The sequence below is a fragment of the Glandiceps talaboti genome, chromosome 14 (assembly GCF_964340395.1).
Source record: "Glandiceps talaboti chromosome 14, keGlaTala1.1, whole genome shotgun sequence".
Lineage (NCBI taxonomy): Eukaryota > Metazoa > Hemichordata > Enteropneusta > Spengelidae > Glandiceps > Glandiceps talaboti.
The window spans coordinates 2,692,634-2,711,562 of NC_135562.1; the positions used below are offsets into that span (position 1 = coordinate 2,692,634).

The window sequence follows — 18,929 nt, forward strand, 5'->3', positions numbered from 1 at the left end:
TGTGTCCAATAGACATCACTATGGCACGTTGCAAATTACCGTTCACTGGTTCTGTTTAATTGATACAGACGCACAGAAACCAATAACAAACTACACATGCTGCACTTTTAGATCGCAAGATTGAATGAATACAGTTTCTTGCTACATTTTGTCGGAATGAAATGAAAGGTGCCACCATGCACACTGAAGACATCAAAACATTGGCGTCGTGGGTCTGCGGCTAGCTACAATATGTTTAGATGGTTTATTCCATTCAGACGCAATCCCCAAATTGTAGCAAGAAATTTCGATCTTGCCGCTATCTTACTTACAGTGTAGTGTATCATGTGCAGTTACTTGTTCGTGTCTGCGTCGTTGTATCATACAGAGCCAAGGAACAGCTACCTACAAGTCGCTGTGTAAAGTATAGTCTACGTAATTGTTTATTAAACAGACAACGATACAGAAAGAAAAAACTACACGAGCTTGCCCATGTTACCATATTGTAATGGAAAGTACAATTATATATAACGAAATTCACCGTTTTATGGGGTCATTCAACACAATAGTACACATCATGCTGGATCATTAGTAATACAAGGATTAAATACTTCTCATAACTAATCAACTTTAGCAATACTCAATAACATTGTTACAAGGTCTTATTTTCTTATATTCATATTTACGTCTGTGTTGTGTTATTTTCTCTCCATAGGTGATCGTTCCATAAATTCTATACCTTCCAGTACTCAAGTAAGTTCAACAGTACATAACAGGAATCGTGCTAGTACAGCTCCGGAACATCTTTTATCGGGTATGTTACCATGGTATTCTGTCATTATACATCATCTAAGTAATTGTTTGTGTCTTTTTCTATACTGAGCTCTCCAAAACTATTATGTTCATTACAATAACAGTTTTGATGAATTTTGAGTTCATCCCAAACAGGAACGTACTATAAATATATGTATATAAGCACAGATGAATTAATTGAAATGGATTTTTTAAATATAAATTGGACTTTATGGTTTCGTTTATGGAAATGAATTGATTGGTTAGATGAGATAGGATGTCACCGTGAAATTAATCCCCAGGCTGTCTGCAGGGAAAGACAGTGGGGATCTCGTTTATATAGCTAGATTTCTTGTGTTGCGAGGAAATGAACCCTGGCATTTCAAAGGTCCCTATGTGATGATTATAAAAGGGTCTCTGCATGGTTTGTTCTCTGTAGGGGTCAAATTACCACGGTTACCCTATACCTGAACTTCGTTTCCGTCGTAGTAAGAATAAATGACAGGCTGAAATGAAACACCGTAGAACTATATGATTATTGTTAATTCTTTTTTGAATTTATATGGCGATGGCGATATACATATTTGTATCTTAAAAACTGGCTTTAAGGTCTATGTGGTGGGCGTTTTTAAAGTCTTCAAAATTTCGCCAATGGCACTGATTATATTAAATTTTGCTAAAAATCAAAATATTGGCAAGCGCCGAGAATGAACACATGCCGAGTACTACAATAAAAAATAACGCCACTTGAAACAGTATTTCATTGTTTAGCTGGATAACAAATCTGACTAGAATGCTACATTTTCGATATATGAGATTTTATCTCCCACAGCAAATTGTTACACAATTACTATGTTCAAACTACAAATGTGAGTTTCATTCTGGGACCACATAAAGTAGTAAATCTAATAAGCTGGATCAAGTTTGGGACTCCATTCACACTGAATTTTTGTACCTGACATAGATCACATACCAAAGTTATCCAATATTAACACAGCCTTCATTTGTTCCAATCATTTAGCAGCAACCCTGAACTTTAACCCTGGCCCCCCTCTCTATGTGGGAAAGTAAATAGTCACGTTTACACAAATCAAATGGAATTTTGTGTCAGACACAAAAGAAAAGTCGGCTCTAACCTCCCCCCCCCCCCCCCCCCCATTGTACCAGACCTAAATTTTACCCGAAGCTGAGTTGAAATTAACTGGTCATATTTGTTTTTTAATGTGTTAGGTAAGACTGGCTAATTGTTGTAAATGATTCAAAAAACACCTGTCAAGATAAGCATCATTCATTCATTCATTCATTCATTCATTCATTCAAAGAAAATGTAGCAAATTTTTTAAGCGCTGTATGACCCAGGTAATGAAATGTAGATGACACACAGACGATAATATGTTACAATTTTTGTAAGATCGTGTACGATTTTGTCGAGCCAGACGAGACGTAACAATATATATAGTAAGAGGCCAGACTGTGGCGATTTTAGTAATCTTGTCAAACGACGCTCTATTTAACGTAATATCGTTTGCAATGTAATAAAGCTGTAGGAGGAATCGTAATGTTATGTAATGACAGTTTTGTTCAGGTCATATTTATATTATATTGCCACCATAAGAACATATAGTTCCTATGTTTCAGAATGTAAGTCCTCGAGAAGTACGTTTTATAGCCTAACGTATACAAAGTAAAAAACCTCACAATATATTTGACAAAAGAATGCAGAGCCGTAAAATTGGCAATAGCTATAAACCATCTACATGTAAGTAGGCAGACAGTCCGTTTATCTCTCTAAGGTGAATATACAATAAAAGACATAAAAACCTTAAATGGGACAGGTTTATGTAAAGATATATGTCTGGTATTGATCGTGATAAGGGTAGAAAGGAATGAGTGATGTTATCTAGATTCATGAGCCAGCTAAATATAACTTTATTTATATAGACTTAATCTATTAGTCATAGTTTTACTATCTTAGATATCAGAAATGTTAACAATCTAGATTTTTAGTAAATCACGAATATTAGAATAATTAGGTAAAAAGTAAGTTTACTTAAGCGCACTTGTTGTTCAGAGTGGTAAAAGGCAGCACGTCATACATACGTGTATCTTGGAGCGAGAACATTCATAAACGTACTACAATTGTAATCGTGGCTAGTTGAACTTCTTTGTCAGCCAAATTAAAAAGTGTGTTTCCGACAAGCCAACCGACACTAGTTTAAGTCCCCGATCGTGAACAGTGTTTTTGCATACAAAAAAAGGTCAAATGGTAACAATTTACTAATCTATTTCCGTGTGCACATTCATTGCTTTGCCTCATCTGTGGTCACTTTTATGAAGAAAAAAATCGTATTCCAGAGAGAAACGAGGTCTTTTTAGACTATAACAGTAGTCTGCATAACCTTGTTCGTCTGCATAATTTAGAATTGTCTTCATTTACTTCTGTTACACCTCATCAAACTCTCACGGACGTATTGTCACCGATAAGTATAATATCTTTGGGTCGAAGTAATTTTAATTTTTTTTAAAGTAAAATAAAATAAAATTTCGACATACCTATCATATTTTCTAAAGTCATGTTATCGGAAACAAACATTTTTTTTGTATTTTTGCCTTACTATTTTTGGACTAGAAGTATGAACAAAAATTATGAAAGGGCTTCGACATAACATTTATATCTTGGGAATGCATAGAATAGATATTTTCGTATTATTGCATTTAACAATACAGGCAAAAGATGTTTGTACAGATCTAGAAAAACATGGAGACCGTCAAAATCAACTGTGATTTGACCTGCGGTAATGTCGTATGGCGAGTCACAAACAACCCTTTGATCTGTAACGTTATTGTATTCAACAGTCCCCGGTACGTCTGTAGGTATCACGAAAGTCAAATCTCTATTCAGGAGGTGTTGAATTGAAATGAAATCAGGTTTATTAGTCGTTTGATGACAGTCAAATAATAGAAGATTATATGTTTATAGGCGCACGAGTGAGACTGTCACCAATTAGATTAATAAGATCCGTCTAGCTGCATAAAGGCTCTGATTTTTATTCCTGAAACCGTGTAATTTTCTTCAAACATAGACGAATATCCGTCTTCGCTTTAAAGAAGAACAAAGGCGATGCTGGGTTTATCTTGGTGCTTTTCTTTCTGCCGAACACATTCTTAAGGGACCCGGAAAAGTCATTGCTACCCAACTTGCGTCGCACGTCCTGTCTGAAATAAAGATTTTGCAAACCCTGACTTAGAACAGACCTACTGTATACTGATGCGAGGCATTAAAGGAAATAAACCATACTTAGAAGCTTTGTATTTCTTCACTTAGTATCAAAACTACATAATATTGATGCCAGCTATGTGAATGAGATGATGAAAAGTCTAATAATTGTTTTATTTACCGTAATGCCTCTCACACTAAGCTTGAAAGACAGGCCTTCTCTATGCCCGATCCGCTAAGCCTTATAACATGTACAAAGCCACACTCCAGTGCAGTGTTGTTGAAAACGACTTTCTGAGTCTCCCACGCATACAAAATACAGCTAACATCACCCTTTAATGTCATTAATTACGACACATATGCATGTCGTCAAAAGAAGATAAACAAGAGGGGTATGCAGTAGGAAGGAAGAATATAAAATTTAAAGTTAGGAAGTACACAAATTGTGCCACACATTTTACATATACTATACGCCTGCAGAAGTTATACAGTGCATAATATGTTACTGTTCAGGCTTGATACAACCAAGCAGAAAGCAAAAAGACACTGTACATTATTACTATATGTACACTTTAAGATGGCGACAATTTCTTGCTACCATTTTCGTCTAAGTCAAATAAAGTATTGTGCCACCATGCAGATATCAAATGCAGACATCAAAACATTGGCGTCCACTTGTCTGCATCTAATTGCAATGTGATAAATGGTAAATATTTCAGCCAGACTAAATATACCAAGAAATCACCATCTTGCTATTTGAAATGCAGAATGTGCAGTTTCTTATTGTTTTTGTATGAAATAGAGAGAGTGAAAAGTACCCTGCAACGTGCTGTATTTACGAATTACTGAGAAAATGACAAGAGGAGACGAGTTATAAAATCATCCCTTGCCCACCCTCTACTTATTTACACGAAGACATCAACTATAAGATGGCGAATCCTGTGTTGAAAATACTACTATCACACACACACATATACACAGACCGACAGACATGCATACACAGACAGACAGACAGACAGACAGACAGACAGACAGACAGACAGACAGACAGACATACATACATACATACATACATACATACATACATACATACATACATACATACATAGACACACACACACACACACATACATACATACATACATACATACATACATACATACATACATACATACATACATACATACATACATACAGAACCACACACAGACAGACAGACAGACAGACAGACAGACAGACAGACATACAGACAGACAGACAGACAGACAGACAGACAGACACACACACACCAACACACACACACACAAACAAACACACACACACACACACACACATACACACACACACAGCTACAGTCACTTCATCTATCTGTTATTACTTTATTACTATCTTAATATATTCTGCTGTTGGCTGATCTTGACACATGTACTTCACGGTCGTTTCGTACTCCATCAAGTCAACCAACGACGAAGGTTATTAAGCTTTCACTTCACCTTTATTAATATTGCACCCCATCTCATCCCATCCATCCATAAGTTCAACTCGTGTACATGATTGATAAACACAATAACTACCTGATAAACTGTGCACTTTCTTTCTGTGTTTTTTAAATACCTCATAATATTAAATTTGCACTTTGTGTTTTTAGACTCAAATAGTCAAAGTCTCAGTCCACCTGGATCACCTGACGGTCGTAAAGAAAAAGGTAAATTTAACTAAAATCCCTTAATTTTTCATTATTTAAATTACGTCATTAAAGCAAAATACTCATTTCATTGAAATTATTGTTAAATTACACATGTCCTGTCTTATAGTAATTGTAAATTTCAACAACTAATGATATGTGTTATAAGTATAGAGGTAAAGAGGTACAGTATGTAATTTTATAAACTGGGTCATTATCGTTGTATCTTTGGTTAAAGAAACACAGTCTGTAACTTTATAAGCAGGTGTGGTTATCTTGGTTATGTAATATTGACATGGTCTATGGTTGGTGTTACATTATGAGTTCACGCCATGGTCTATGGTTGGTGTTACATTTTGAGTTCACGCCATGGTCTATGGTTGGTGTTACATTATGAGTTCACGCCATGGTCTATAGCTGCTGTTACATTATGAGTTCATGTCATGGTCTATAGCTGGTGTTACATTATGAGTTCACGCCATGGTCTATAGCTGCTGTTACATTATGAGTTCACGCCATGGTCTATGGTTGGTGTTACATTATGAGTTCACGCCATGGTCTATAGCTGGTGTTACATTTTGAGTTCACGCCATGGTCTATGGTTGGTGTTACATTATGAGTTCACGCCATGGTCTATGGTTGGTGTTACATTTTGAGTTCACGCCATGGTCTATGGTTGGTGTTACATTTTGAGTTCACGCCATGGTCTATGGTTGGTGTTACATTATGAGTTCACGCCATGGTCTATAGCTGCTGTTACATTATGAGTTCATGTCATGGTCTATAGCTGGTGTTACATTATGAGTTCACGCCATGGTCTATAGCTGCTGTTACATTATGAGTTCACGCCATGGTCTATGGTTGGTGTTACATTATGAGTTCACGCCATGGTCTATGGTTGGTGTTACATTATGAGTTCATGTCATGGTCTATGGTTGGTGTTACATTTTGAGTTCACGCCATGGTCTATAGCTGCTGTTACATTTTGAGTTCATGTCATGGTCTATAGCTGGTGTTACATTATGAGTTCACGCCATGGTCTATGGTTGGTGTTACATTTTGAGTTCATACCATGGTCTATAGCTGCTGTTACATTTTGAGTTCATGTCATGGTCTATAGCTGGTGTTACATTATGAGTTCACGCCATGGTCTATGGTTGGTGTTACATTATGAGTTCACGCCATGGTCTATAGCTGCTGTTACATTTTGAGTTCATGTCATGGTCTATGGTTGGTGTTACATTATGAGTTCACGCCATGGTCTATAGCTGCTGTTACATTATGAGTTCATGCCATGGTCTATAGCTGGTGTTACATTATGTTTTTACGCTATGGTCTATAGCTGGTGTTACATTATGAGTTCACGCCATAGTCTATAGCTGGTGTTACATTGTGAGTTCATGCCATGGTCTATAGCTAATGTTACGTTATGAGTTCACGCCATATTTATGGTTGGTGTTACATTATGAGTTCACCTCATGGTCTATAGTTGGTGTTACAGTATGTGTTCACACCATGGTCTATAGCTAATGTTACATTATGAGTTTACGCCATAGTCCATAGTTGGTGTTACATTATGAGTTCACGCTATGGTCTATAGCTAATGTTACATTATGAGTTCACACCATAGTCTATAGTTGGAATGCACATATGCATAATCCACTTCAAGGTTTACTGTTGGTTTATTGTACAATCTCCATGGACACAGACTCAAATATTACTATTTTATAATACAATTTAAATGGACAGAATTTTAATATTTATTTTGATATGACAGGTTTACGTGGCAGTTTAAAAGAACGACTCAGAAAGAAGCTTACGATGAAAAATCCCTCCCTCAGAACTGATGGTGCGAAAAGGTCAATAAGCAGTCAGAACTTAGGTCAGTCAAGTATTGATCGTTAAATATATATTATCAATCAGACGTGGGTATGTACATATATGTATATATGGTAATACCACGTTGCCCCTGACAACTGACCACTTTCACCCGTGAATGTGAATAGGTATGTTTACGTGGCAGTGAGGTATGGCGATGCGGTTAAATTGCCATTACAAGAAGCTTTTTGTTGTGTTTTGAGTATTAAATGTAGAAAGAGGAAACGAACGATTATATATAGAAGTGATTTACTTCACTTGTTTCAGTGCCAATACTACGCTCTCTGATGCCTCTTATAGGATATACATGTATTGCAATCTAAGGTCAGAGGTCAATGATAACTGCATAAAGAAAATGTATCATGTAGTGATGATTTCGAGCATTCAATATTTTATTTTATGTATGTATGTATGTATGTATGTATGTATGTATGTATGTATGTATATGTATGTATGTATGTATGTATGTATGTATGTGTGTGTCTATGTCTGCGTCTGTGTTTGTCTGTGTCTGTATCTGTGTCTGTGTCTGTCTATGTGTTTACGTTTATCAAATAACACACTGGGTATACTTTCAAATCCACGTTATTTTGTACTCCAGTTCCAACATATAATGATAGTACATATATGGATTGAATAGATTGAGATCGATCATAACTATACGAACGAACGTCAGTCGATACACACTGTATATGTCTGTCACCACTTACAACATTCTACTTCATTTCTATATACGTCATACTTTCACTGCATGTTTTGCGGCATTTCATGTCTTTCCTCTCATTTTATACAGAGACCTATTTACAGCAACATGACAAACAAATTAGACTCAAGACTGAAAGAAGTATGAGTCAGAACGAGATTGGCAGCAGTTTACCCAAATCCATAAGTGAAAACTGGCTCGCCCTTCATACGCGTAGATTTTCCTGGTGTAAGTTGAGAAAATTGGCCATATATGGCATCATATGGCAATATATATACATACCGGTATATATATATATATATATATATATATATATATATATATATATATATATATATATATATATATATATATATATATATATATATATATATATATATATATATAGTTATGTATATAGTTATATATATAGTTATATGCAAATATAGTTATCTTGCACATGTATATGTATGTATATGTACATATAGTTATGTTACACAACTTAACAGCACCTAAATTTTCAAATATTATTGCATTTCAAATTCAAATTTGTTACAGGGACGTTTATACAAATGTTAACATGCACGTAATACTTCTTTTTAGATAGAAATAGTTAACATATGAAATTTCAAACATTAAAACTGCAAAAACTGCCCAGCTTTGTTTATACATGATTAACTGTTAACAGCCTCATTAAGCGTATACCACACTCCTTCTTCCCAGAAAACTTCATTTTCATAATCATATTCAGTTTAAAGTGATTTTCATCAATATACTGTAAATGAAATAAACTAAATTTCAAATCGTTTTCATTCATTTCACAATGCGACAACTTGATTGCTCATCTGCCATTTTGTACAGAACTCGAACCAAGCACATCCTGCTTTGCAGTATCCACAATCATACCCTGTCTAATATGTATCACAAATAATGTTAAATGCAGGTACGTAGTTAAACAAACTGCCTTAAACGTTTATTTGCGTGATAGATATATTTTCTCTTCTTTCCAAAATAAAATTAATTGTGACTGTCCACTTATCTATTCATAGTAAGCCCTGAAGACCGAGCAGCTTGTCGTGGTCGTCTCACCACAACACCCAGTGTTGCAGATGATACCAGTGATACAAACAGCATAAACAGTTCAGAATTCGATGCTCTTAGGTTGGTTTAAACGCATTCTTTACCAAAAAGAACATACATACATACATACATACATACATACATACATACATACATACATACATACATACATACATACATGCATGCATGCATGCATGCATGCATACATACATACATACATACATACATACATACATACATACATACATACATACATACATACATACATACATACATACATACATACATACATAGGTAGACGTCTACATAGGTAGATATACAGACAGGCAGACAAACAGACAGACAGACAGACAGACAGACAGACAGACAGACAGACAGACAGCTAGATTGATAGATAGATAGATAGATAGATAGTAGATAGATAGATAGATAGATAGATAGATAGATAGATAGATAGATAGATAGATAGATAGATAGATAGATAGATAGATAGATAGATAAATAGATATTAAACTCATCCAATGAATGCATTGTAATGACCTGACCTAATAACCTTATCTGCCGTAATTTACGAACGGAACAAATTTGATGAAGGGAGGCGATAATGAGTATGACCTTTAGGTAATAATACTTAATGATACAACAATGAGAAAAAGATAAAAGGATATACATCTAATGTAGCCCATCATTCTGTATCAATGTATTGTCAGTAATAATACGTAATCCTACTGCCTCACAATCTTATAATGAATTTCGATTCTATTTATGTTTAACTGCCACAATAGAGTCAGCTATTCATTTTCTCTTACTGGACAGGATGCCAGTTGGGAGTTCTATCAAGGTACCACTGGTCTTATCATATATTAACTTTAATATTCAACATATTATGAGTGACCTTAAAGCAATAACATCATGTTAGAATCAATTACACCGAATCAACATGGTTTCGACCGAAATATTTAGCTTAATCCAAAATGTTATCAGTTTTGAAAATTAAACGATTGCAACATTAAACAACGTTGAAATGTTGTGAAACTGAAGTATTTATGAATAATACTGATTAAACCATGGGCTATTAAAGTGACCATATGGGTGAGGATTAGGGTATTTATTTTCAGAATTTTAATTTATAAAACAATTCTATTATGGCTTTCTGCTTTGGGAGATCAATGTGAAATGACAAAAACCAAGTCTGTGTTTGTAACTCAATACATTGTTAAAAACTAACAGATGTGTAAAAAGTTTGTTATTGTACGTACAAGGACACACGTTGATTAATTGTTTGCAATTTGTTACATATGTTGTTTCAAATTGGTTTTCAAGTAGTAAGCTATGGTAAAATTGTTTTATAAATTAAAAAACCAAAAATAAATACCCAATCCTCATTCATATGGTCACTTTAAGTGTTATATATGTGGATAATTAATCTTTTCCTCCTTTTTATATTTCAATAATAGGTATCCATCGTATTCCAGGCCAGCTCCTGAGGGTGATGACATAGCCTCTGTCAACTCTTCTAATGAGGTTGGGTCGCTTGGTCCTGGGCAGTACAACGTCATAGCTCTTCTTGGTAAGATATAATAGATTATATTTGTAAAAATCATATTCATTAATTTTTCAAAGAAACACGAGATGTTTGACATTACACACGGAATCGACCATATTGATTAGGATTGGGTATTTAGTTCGGATTTGTGATTTACAAAACAATTTTTTGATGGCTTCTTACCTCAAAAATCAATGTAAACATTGAAAAAATCTGTGTTTCTAACTCAATACATTGAGAGACAGACAACAAACAGACAGACAGACAGACAGACAGACAGACAGACAGACAGACAGACAGACAGACAGACAGACAGGAACAGGGAGGGGAGAGACGGAGTGAGGAATCCTGAAAGGGCCTGGCAAGGGAGGGAGGACAGACAGACTGACAGACAGGCAAGGGAGGGAGGACAGACAGACTGACAGACAGACACACACACACACACAGAGACACACACACACAGACACACACACACAGACACACACACATACACACACACACAGACACAGACAGACACACACACACACACACACACACAGCGAGAGAATAATCATAAAACAAATCTATTAATTCGCAATCTTCGTATTTTCCATAGATGATGGTGTCAAACCGGTTGGTGCTATCAAAGTCGGTATCGTGATGACGAAAGGTCACTTAGAAGTTGAAGTCGTCTCTGCTAAGGGTCTAACAGAACAAGAAGGTGATAATTTACCAGGTATGAAGGTCATTTCATCAATGTCTTCAAGTGTCGCCATGACAACAGTACAATTGATATCACGTCAAATAGCCATTGTTGAGGCCATCACATCGTTCTGAAATGAATTCCTCTTGGCCAATTAAGACATTGGCCTTGCATTTGCACAATACGGCCATTACATACGAACACGGTGTGTCCATCTGTGCTAGACTGTGGACACATATATTGTATTATATAGAAAGCAGGTGTTTGAGGTGTGAAATCACCCGTCAAACATTAAGATGCGAATTGTGCTGATAATAACATGTAATACAAATCTAAAAATGTTTGGTGACACTTCGTTTGTCATATATATTTGTCTTGCAGTGACAACCTATGAGGTCTGTTGACCAATTCATAGTATGGATAAAAATACAAATGTTATTAAGAAAACTATTACTCGATAGTGTTAGATCTTTAAGGATATCCAATTTCTCAGTTGTCAGCACTCAAAAAAGGTACCGGTCGTGTTGACGACTAAAGTGACGTCTGAGATTTATGCTTACATGGATTGAAATTATAGATGGCGCCATCTAAGTAATAGTAATAGAGTCATTTAGAGTCCAGTCATCGGTATTATCTGCTGGGATGGTTACGTTCTCTTTCTCTTTCTCTTTCTCTCTCTCTCTCTCTCTCTCTCTCTCTCTTTCTCTTTCTCTCTCTCTCTCTCTCTCTCTCTCTCTCTCTCTCTCCCTCTCTTCTCTCTCTCTCTCTCTCTCTCTCTCTCTCTCTCTCTCTCTCTCTCTCTCTCTCTCTCTCTCTCTCTCTCTCTCTCTCTCTCTCTCTCTCTCTCCCATTTTGCATTTGTACACAAACACGAGAACATATATGAAAGTAACAACATATGACATAAGATAATAAATTTTATGCCATGTAAAAATAATATACGCGTTGCATTTATTAAATGAATTACTACCCTACACAAGCAAAAACGTACAATTTATCACAATCATCCATACATCTTTTAAACATTATATTTCAGATACATATGTAAAGACATACTTGGTCGAAGGAAACCGAAGAATTCAAAAGAAGAAAACGCGAGTCGTTAAGCAATCCATCGAACCAGCGTACCGTCAGATGATACGGTATTCTGCCTGTGATGTTTACGGCAGAAATCTACAGATCATGATTTGGGAAAAACTTGGCACTCTTCAACATAACCGCTGCATCGGAGAAGTACAAATAACGTTAGACGAACTTGAACTTAGTAAACACACGGTCGGTTGGTACACACTATTTCCAAGTGATGTGTATAACATGGGTTCTAGTGATTCTATCAATTCTTTCTGAGCTGAATTTATTTACGGTTTTTATTTTTCCATGTATATGGTATACTTGGTTAGGATGGGGAAATGGTGTACCGCGTTCAACAAGCCATCTACCAAATATCCTACCAATATCCTATATTATTTATTATTATTATTATTATATTATTATATCTATCCTATCACGGTAAACTGTAAGTTCCCCGATTATCCGTTACGCATGCGCGTGTCCGGAAGCCTTGTTACGATTCCTTTCATTTACGTCTGTTAAGAAATAAACCAATAGCAGAACAAAAAATATAGAAAAAAACGTAGTTAAAGTGTTACAAACACTGGGTGTACAGTGGAAGCTAGTTGACTTGAAACAAAACGTTCCCAGGCTCAAAAAAATCATATATTAGATATTGCTACGCTTTACATTATCGACAAAAAATGTAGTATACTTTATATGTTGTAGCATTTCTGACGTGACAAATATCTTACTAACACTGCTACATTTTCTGCGCATGTCAAAAATACCAATGTATTATAATGTATCAAATTATCATGCATCAATTAATGTTGATCCAGAAAGTATAATGTAGAGATGTTAAAGTGTAGATGTCGTGCGATGTGTATTTATCATCTAGCATATGTTTGGGGTGCTTACAAATAATAGTTTGACGCTAACATTCAAAAGTTTCTTGGCTATACCAAGCATCATGTGCAATCCCAAGCTATATCTTGGTTTGATGTGTTCTCGTGTACCGATGTGTTCCTCTTCCTCCATTGTTGCTTAGTAAACATTCTCTTGTGGAGGATACCCTGACGTAAAAGAACGTTTCAACGAATGTTAATGTCAAACTCCCTTGTATGTAAGCGCCGCAAAACGTATGACATGCGCAATGGAAGATACACAACACGTGACCACTTCACTTTAAGAAGATTTCAGTCCTTGAGACAAGCGATAACAAGCAATGCTAGTAGGGACTTTCTGTCGAGCCAGACATTCAATTCGTTTCAACTTTACTTGCTTCCATTGTTTCACACCACTATATAAACGACATATAGTACATGTTATAATCACTCTATTTATAGCTAATTATGTATGTATAAATTAATTATGTCATGTTTAAATGTGTTTTTGGAATTGTTCACGTCATAATGACATACTGCAATGGTTGCACAATTCATCACCAGTATAAAACTGATTTACAATTAAAAGATTTATTTATATAAGACTATACATATCATGTCATTGACATGCAGTGAATGTACTTAATAATATATATATTGCACCGGATTATCTACCTTTTAAATGTTGAACGTACATAATACATACGTGAAACAGACCGCGTTTGAACCAAGTTAAGTTGTTAAATTATTTAGGGAACAGAAACTAGAGCAATTATACTTGAATTGAATTATATAGGAGGATACGACAAAATTTCTTATAGTGAGTAATTATTTATGTGAATAACAAATAGTAAACTAGTGATTGAATTTAGTTTATGATTGCAGAATATAACTAGTAACTATTAACTACGATTATATATAATGGTGATACATATAATAATTGGATTCTACTATGTTTGAAGGGTATGAACGTTATCTAAATTTGAGTTTTCAAATAATGTCAACGTTTGTCTCGAGTTTATTTTTCATTTTCTGCCCAAAGTCGTAGAAAAGATATCATATTTGACTCTGAGTAATTACGATCGGATCTTTATACAATGGTATATTGTTGTGTTTATTTTGAAGACCCTCTGACATACGGTATATGTGCCTTGTAAAAGAGATAATCTTCTCAAATTGGGAAATGTCTCGCGGAAATATGAACGTTGCTACCATCAACTTAGGGATTAGATTACTTGATGACGTCATGGTTACTTGATGACGTCATGTAGGGGTAGGTTAATTTCTATTTCGGAGGATTATTGTATGACGGTTAGCTTACTATATCTAGAATTAATCGTATCACGTTCAGATGCGTGCAAGTACGTCATGTTAAGTTGTGATAACGATAATAACGCACTTTTGATCCACTTGTCACGGTACGAAGTTAGTTTTTTTAAATCTAGTACAATATAACATGTCCATCTCTTAATATTCTGTAACTTTATAATCGTTTCGATGTTAACAGAAATTGGTATCCATGGATCGAATACAATCACGTGATACAATGACGTCATCGAAGACAGTAATTCAGTCTGAGATAGGCAAACACGTAACATTCCCATTTACTGACGGGTTTTTCAACATTGAGTTTTTTAAATATTTATTTTAACAATTGATTTCTTTTTAAATAAATGGGACTGTGGTTTTTGATATTTGGAGGGAATTTACAAATGATTATTTTTGTACTTTTGTACGAAGAAAAGATGATTGCAGTAGCTGAGTTGATTTGATAACAATAACCTCTACACAAAGTAAATAAATTATGGGATAGGTATTTTCGTAAAAAAGTGCATTGAACTTTGATGTGGGTAGGTCACACGACTTGATAAAATGGCAGGAGCACATAATGTTAATGTCGTCACCGGGTATAGTTAGAGAAATCATTTTAATGGCCTAAAAAAATCTTAATTTTTCAAATTTATTGTTATCTAGGCCTAATAAAAAGATTGTGTGGTTCCGATTACACTCAATTTTAGAATAGGTGGGGAAGGTAGATTTTTTATTTTATTTTTTATTTTATTTTTTTTCATATGTGTCTAGTTCAGATAGTTATGTTTTCCGTTGTTTTCCATATGGTCTCTGTGTTATTGGTTTCTTCTCATCAGATGTACAGCCATTCCAGATTAGAAGAACAGTTTTATATTGTCTGTTTTCAGTTGATGTCAGTTTCCGCACCCACTATTTCTCGCGAAACTTCACAATTTTCGCGATTTAGGGTCAGCAGTGAAAAGCTAGGTGGGGTAGGGTAACCGGAACCAAACAACTTGTTTAGGCCTTAAAGAGGATCTTTACTAGCATTCCACTTTCTCTTCCATAGGTCAAAGGTTACTATCGTGTGTACGTGACGTGTCCCGGTCACGTGTCCAATAAACTGATAAACATTAAGTAGTATATCATGGCCTAATATTACATGTTTACTTTAAAAGCCATCTTAAATATCATAATTAATCAGCAATAAAAATACCATGACAACACAAAATAACGTTTGTACCTTATGTGACTTTTTACACGTCTTTTTCTTCTTCCTGTTTATACTCTTTGAGAGTCTTAAGTTGAATTGTTATACTAAAACTTTTCCAGAAAATTGAGCCTTTGCCTGCACATGTAAAGTGCATTTTAGAAACTCGAATTTGTCCGACTTGTCAGATATACTATTGCAATAGTAAAAGAATAAGGGGGTGGGGGTGGGGTGTTACATATACCAATTAATGTGTAGGCGGCACCTCGAGGACCAATTCAAGGTTCTTCAATCTCTCTCCAAAGTTTGCATACGAAAACTTGTTCTTAAGTCCTTTTGAAATACTAAAACAAATTTTAGGGTTCACCTGCACTATCTTCAAGTTGTCACTTCCCTAATGAACACAGTATTCGGTGGTCAATTGAATTTGACTTTATTTTGATGTCATTTCAAAAATACATACGTTAACCCCCTGATTTTTTTTCTTGATTTGAATTAAGAATGGGTTGGAGTTTTCTTGAACAAATTAATAGAAACAGTTTATTAATTATAAGATTTTTATTTCTGAGGCTCACACAACACAAACAAAATATATGTGCGACGTGTTTGATTTTCGTATAAAACTGTTTCTTCTAGAAAATCTAATTGTACATATTAATTGAAATAGGGGCAGTCAATAGTATTAGTATTATGTATTCTCATTACTGCAAATCAAGCGTTCACCAGAAACTTGAATAATAGCCATAAACTATGCTATGTAAATCTACCAGTGTTATGAACGTAATCATCGTCGCCACATCAGTGTGACGTAGTATTAAGAGCGCCATCAACGACAATTAGTCAAAACTTGAAACAGAGGACAAATAATGAAAATCGGGTGGATGCTGCCAAAGGGATGATACTACGCATTTTGATTACTCTTCTAAACCAATGTTAAAGCGACAAAAGCTGTTTTAGAGTGTACATTTTGCTGTATATTTGAAAGATATTCACAGTATAGTATTCGACTTATTAAGTGTTGGATGTATTATCCTTGTTCACGTTCACAGGTTTTGATGAGACAACAGGAGTATACAGCTTTATCTTTGTGTAACACTGTGTATTTTGTTTTGTTACGTATTGGGTGCTATTTATAGATATCACATTGTGCATAGTATCACATTACTCAAATCACTAATTGCTAATTAGATTCGCTATATTAAAATTTGTAAATATGAGTCTTACACATGAGAACATGTAGTAACTTATTATTGAATATAACTTTTAAAAAAATAATACTGCGCGAGCTACAACTTAATATATTTTTTGAAATTGTTTTCTTTGATACAATAACTTACTACCTGTATGCATAACAAATCAAATCAAACTGATGTCTAGGTCCGTACCCAAAAATCATCGCCCTCAACGGCGGTCACGAATTAAACCTGTTATGACAATACTAATGGATGATAGACCACAGATTAACAATGTACGATGTCTGGTTATTGGTATTATAATAATTTACAGTGAAAAGATTGTGGTTATCTGATTAAAAAATGATACCCCAGTTACCAACTTGTACTGTTTTAATATGGTGACAGATTCAAAACCAGGCTTTAAACTTGTCACTGCCCCACTTACGGACATTGTTAACCACAAATCAACATTCTGTTTATAAGTAACTTGCCAATTTTAGTGAATATATATTTGATGAAAATCTATCCCAGTTGCAGCTAGTGCAGATTTAATACAATATATGCTTCTATTTGTAGAAATATTATTGTGGAAACATCAGTATCGGCAGAGTGAACACAAGATGTATCTTCAGTCCAAAACATTTACAGTATCTATAGAAACAAAAGCACACATACACTTTGCACCTATTCCACATACCTTCCTTTGCAAAATTATATTACCAGCTGAAGACAGTCATTTGAAAAACTTAGTTATATTTATTCAGAATGTGAATGCCTATCTAGGGACGTTTCTATGACAATTGCCGAGATAGTATATACATATTACTTTTGCTTTACAAAAACAATAATTTACCTCTCATGCATGCTGTGATATAGCAAATATTTCCCTATGTGTTCAACCTAAGGAAATAGTTGCTAGCTATAGACGGAATAATAGGTGTCGACAAGTGCTCGAATACAGCCAGGCAGTAAGTGTATTAGAGTGGATAGTTGTGGATATTGAGATTCTATTACATTACAATTGATATGGAAATTTTATTACATTTTAAAAGCGAGATGGAAATGTATTACATTTTGGAAGAGTCAACTGTAAAGATTTGGAGATTTTATTAGATGTTAGAGTCGATATGTACATTTTACATTTTAGAGTCAATAGTCATTGAGTTTTTATTACATGGCGCTCAAAGAGGCGATATTTATTTATTTTTACTTTTATTTTGAATGTGAAATTGTTTTGGTTTCAAACATTATTGAGTGTGTATATTTTGTATGTAAAAACTGCACACTGTTTTTTGAATGTTGGAAACTATTCACGCTTTGTTATACGCATGGATATATTGAATATGGGAAAATAAACCTGACTGTGATAATATTCTGATTATTCTAGTAGTTTTAATTTCATGGGGGTATGTGGGATTTACAGAGTTTTTTGTTTTTTGTTGTTTTTTTTTGTTTGGTTTGGTTTGGTTTTTTTTTTTTTTTTTTTTTTTTTTTTTGGGGGGGGGAGTTATTATTTGCCCATTTTGAAGGTACCAGCCCTGTACATGTAGTATCTACTTACTGAAGCATACTTCAACCATGTACACTGATATACAAAGCAAATACAGCAATGTTTATAAATTGTCTTGTCATGCAAAGAAATATAGAAATGTCTGTAATGTAATTGTCAAGCTAGCAGATTTAGAAAGACAACACTGTATGTGGTGACATGGTCTTGATTGTATGAGTGTTGTGTGCCAATCTAAATACCACACAGTTAGGGGGTTCACACTATACA

The 18,929-nt window shown here is 34.7% G+C and overlaps 1 protein-coding gene across 1 annotated transcript in view; it reads left to right on the top strand.

Annotated features, from left to right (window-relative positions):
• LOC144445173 (regulating synaptic membrane exocytosis protein 2-like) overlaps positions 1–12,887 on the top strand; it is a 46,782-nt gene extending 33,895 nt beyond the window's left edge. The window contains exons 16-23 of the mRNA XM_078134707.1: positions 695–793; positions 5,637–5,693; positions 7,450–7,554; positions 8,344–8,481; positions 9,282–9,393; positions 10,788–10,882; positions 11,454–11,573; positions 12,577–12,887. Of these exons, the coding sequence (XP_077990833.1) occupies positions 695–793; positions 5,637–5,693; positions 7,450–7,554; positions 8,344–8,481; positions 9,282–9,393; positions 10,788–10,882; positions 11,454–11,573; positions 12,577–12,887 (1,037 nt within the window). The remainder of the gene's footprint in view (positions 1–694; positions 794–5,636; positions 5,694–7,449; positions 7,555–8,343; positions 8,482–9,281; positions 9,394–10,787; positions 10,883–11,453; positions 11,574–12,576) is intronic.
• Positions 12,888–18,929: the final 6,042 nt, after the last annotated feature.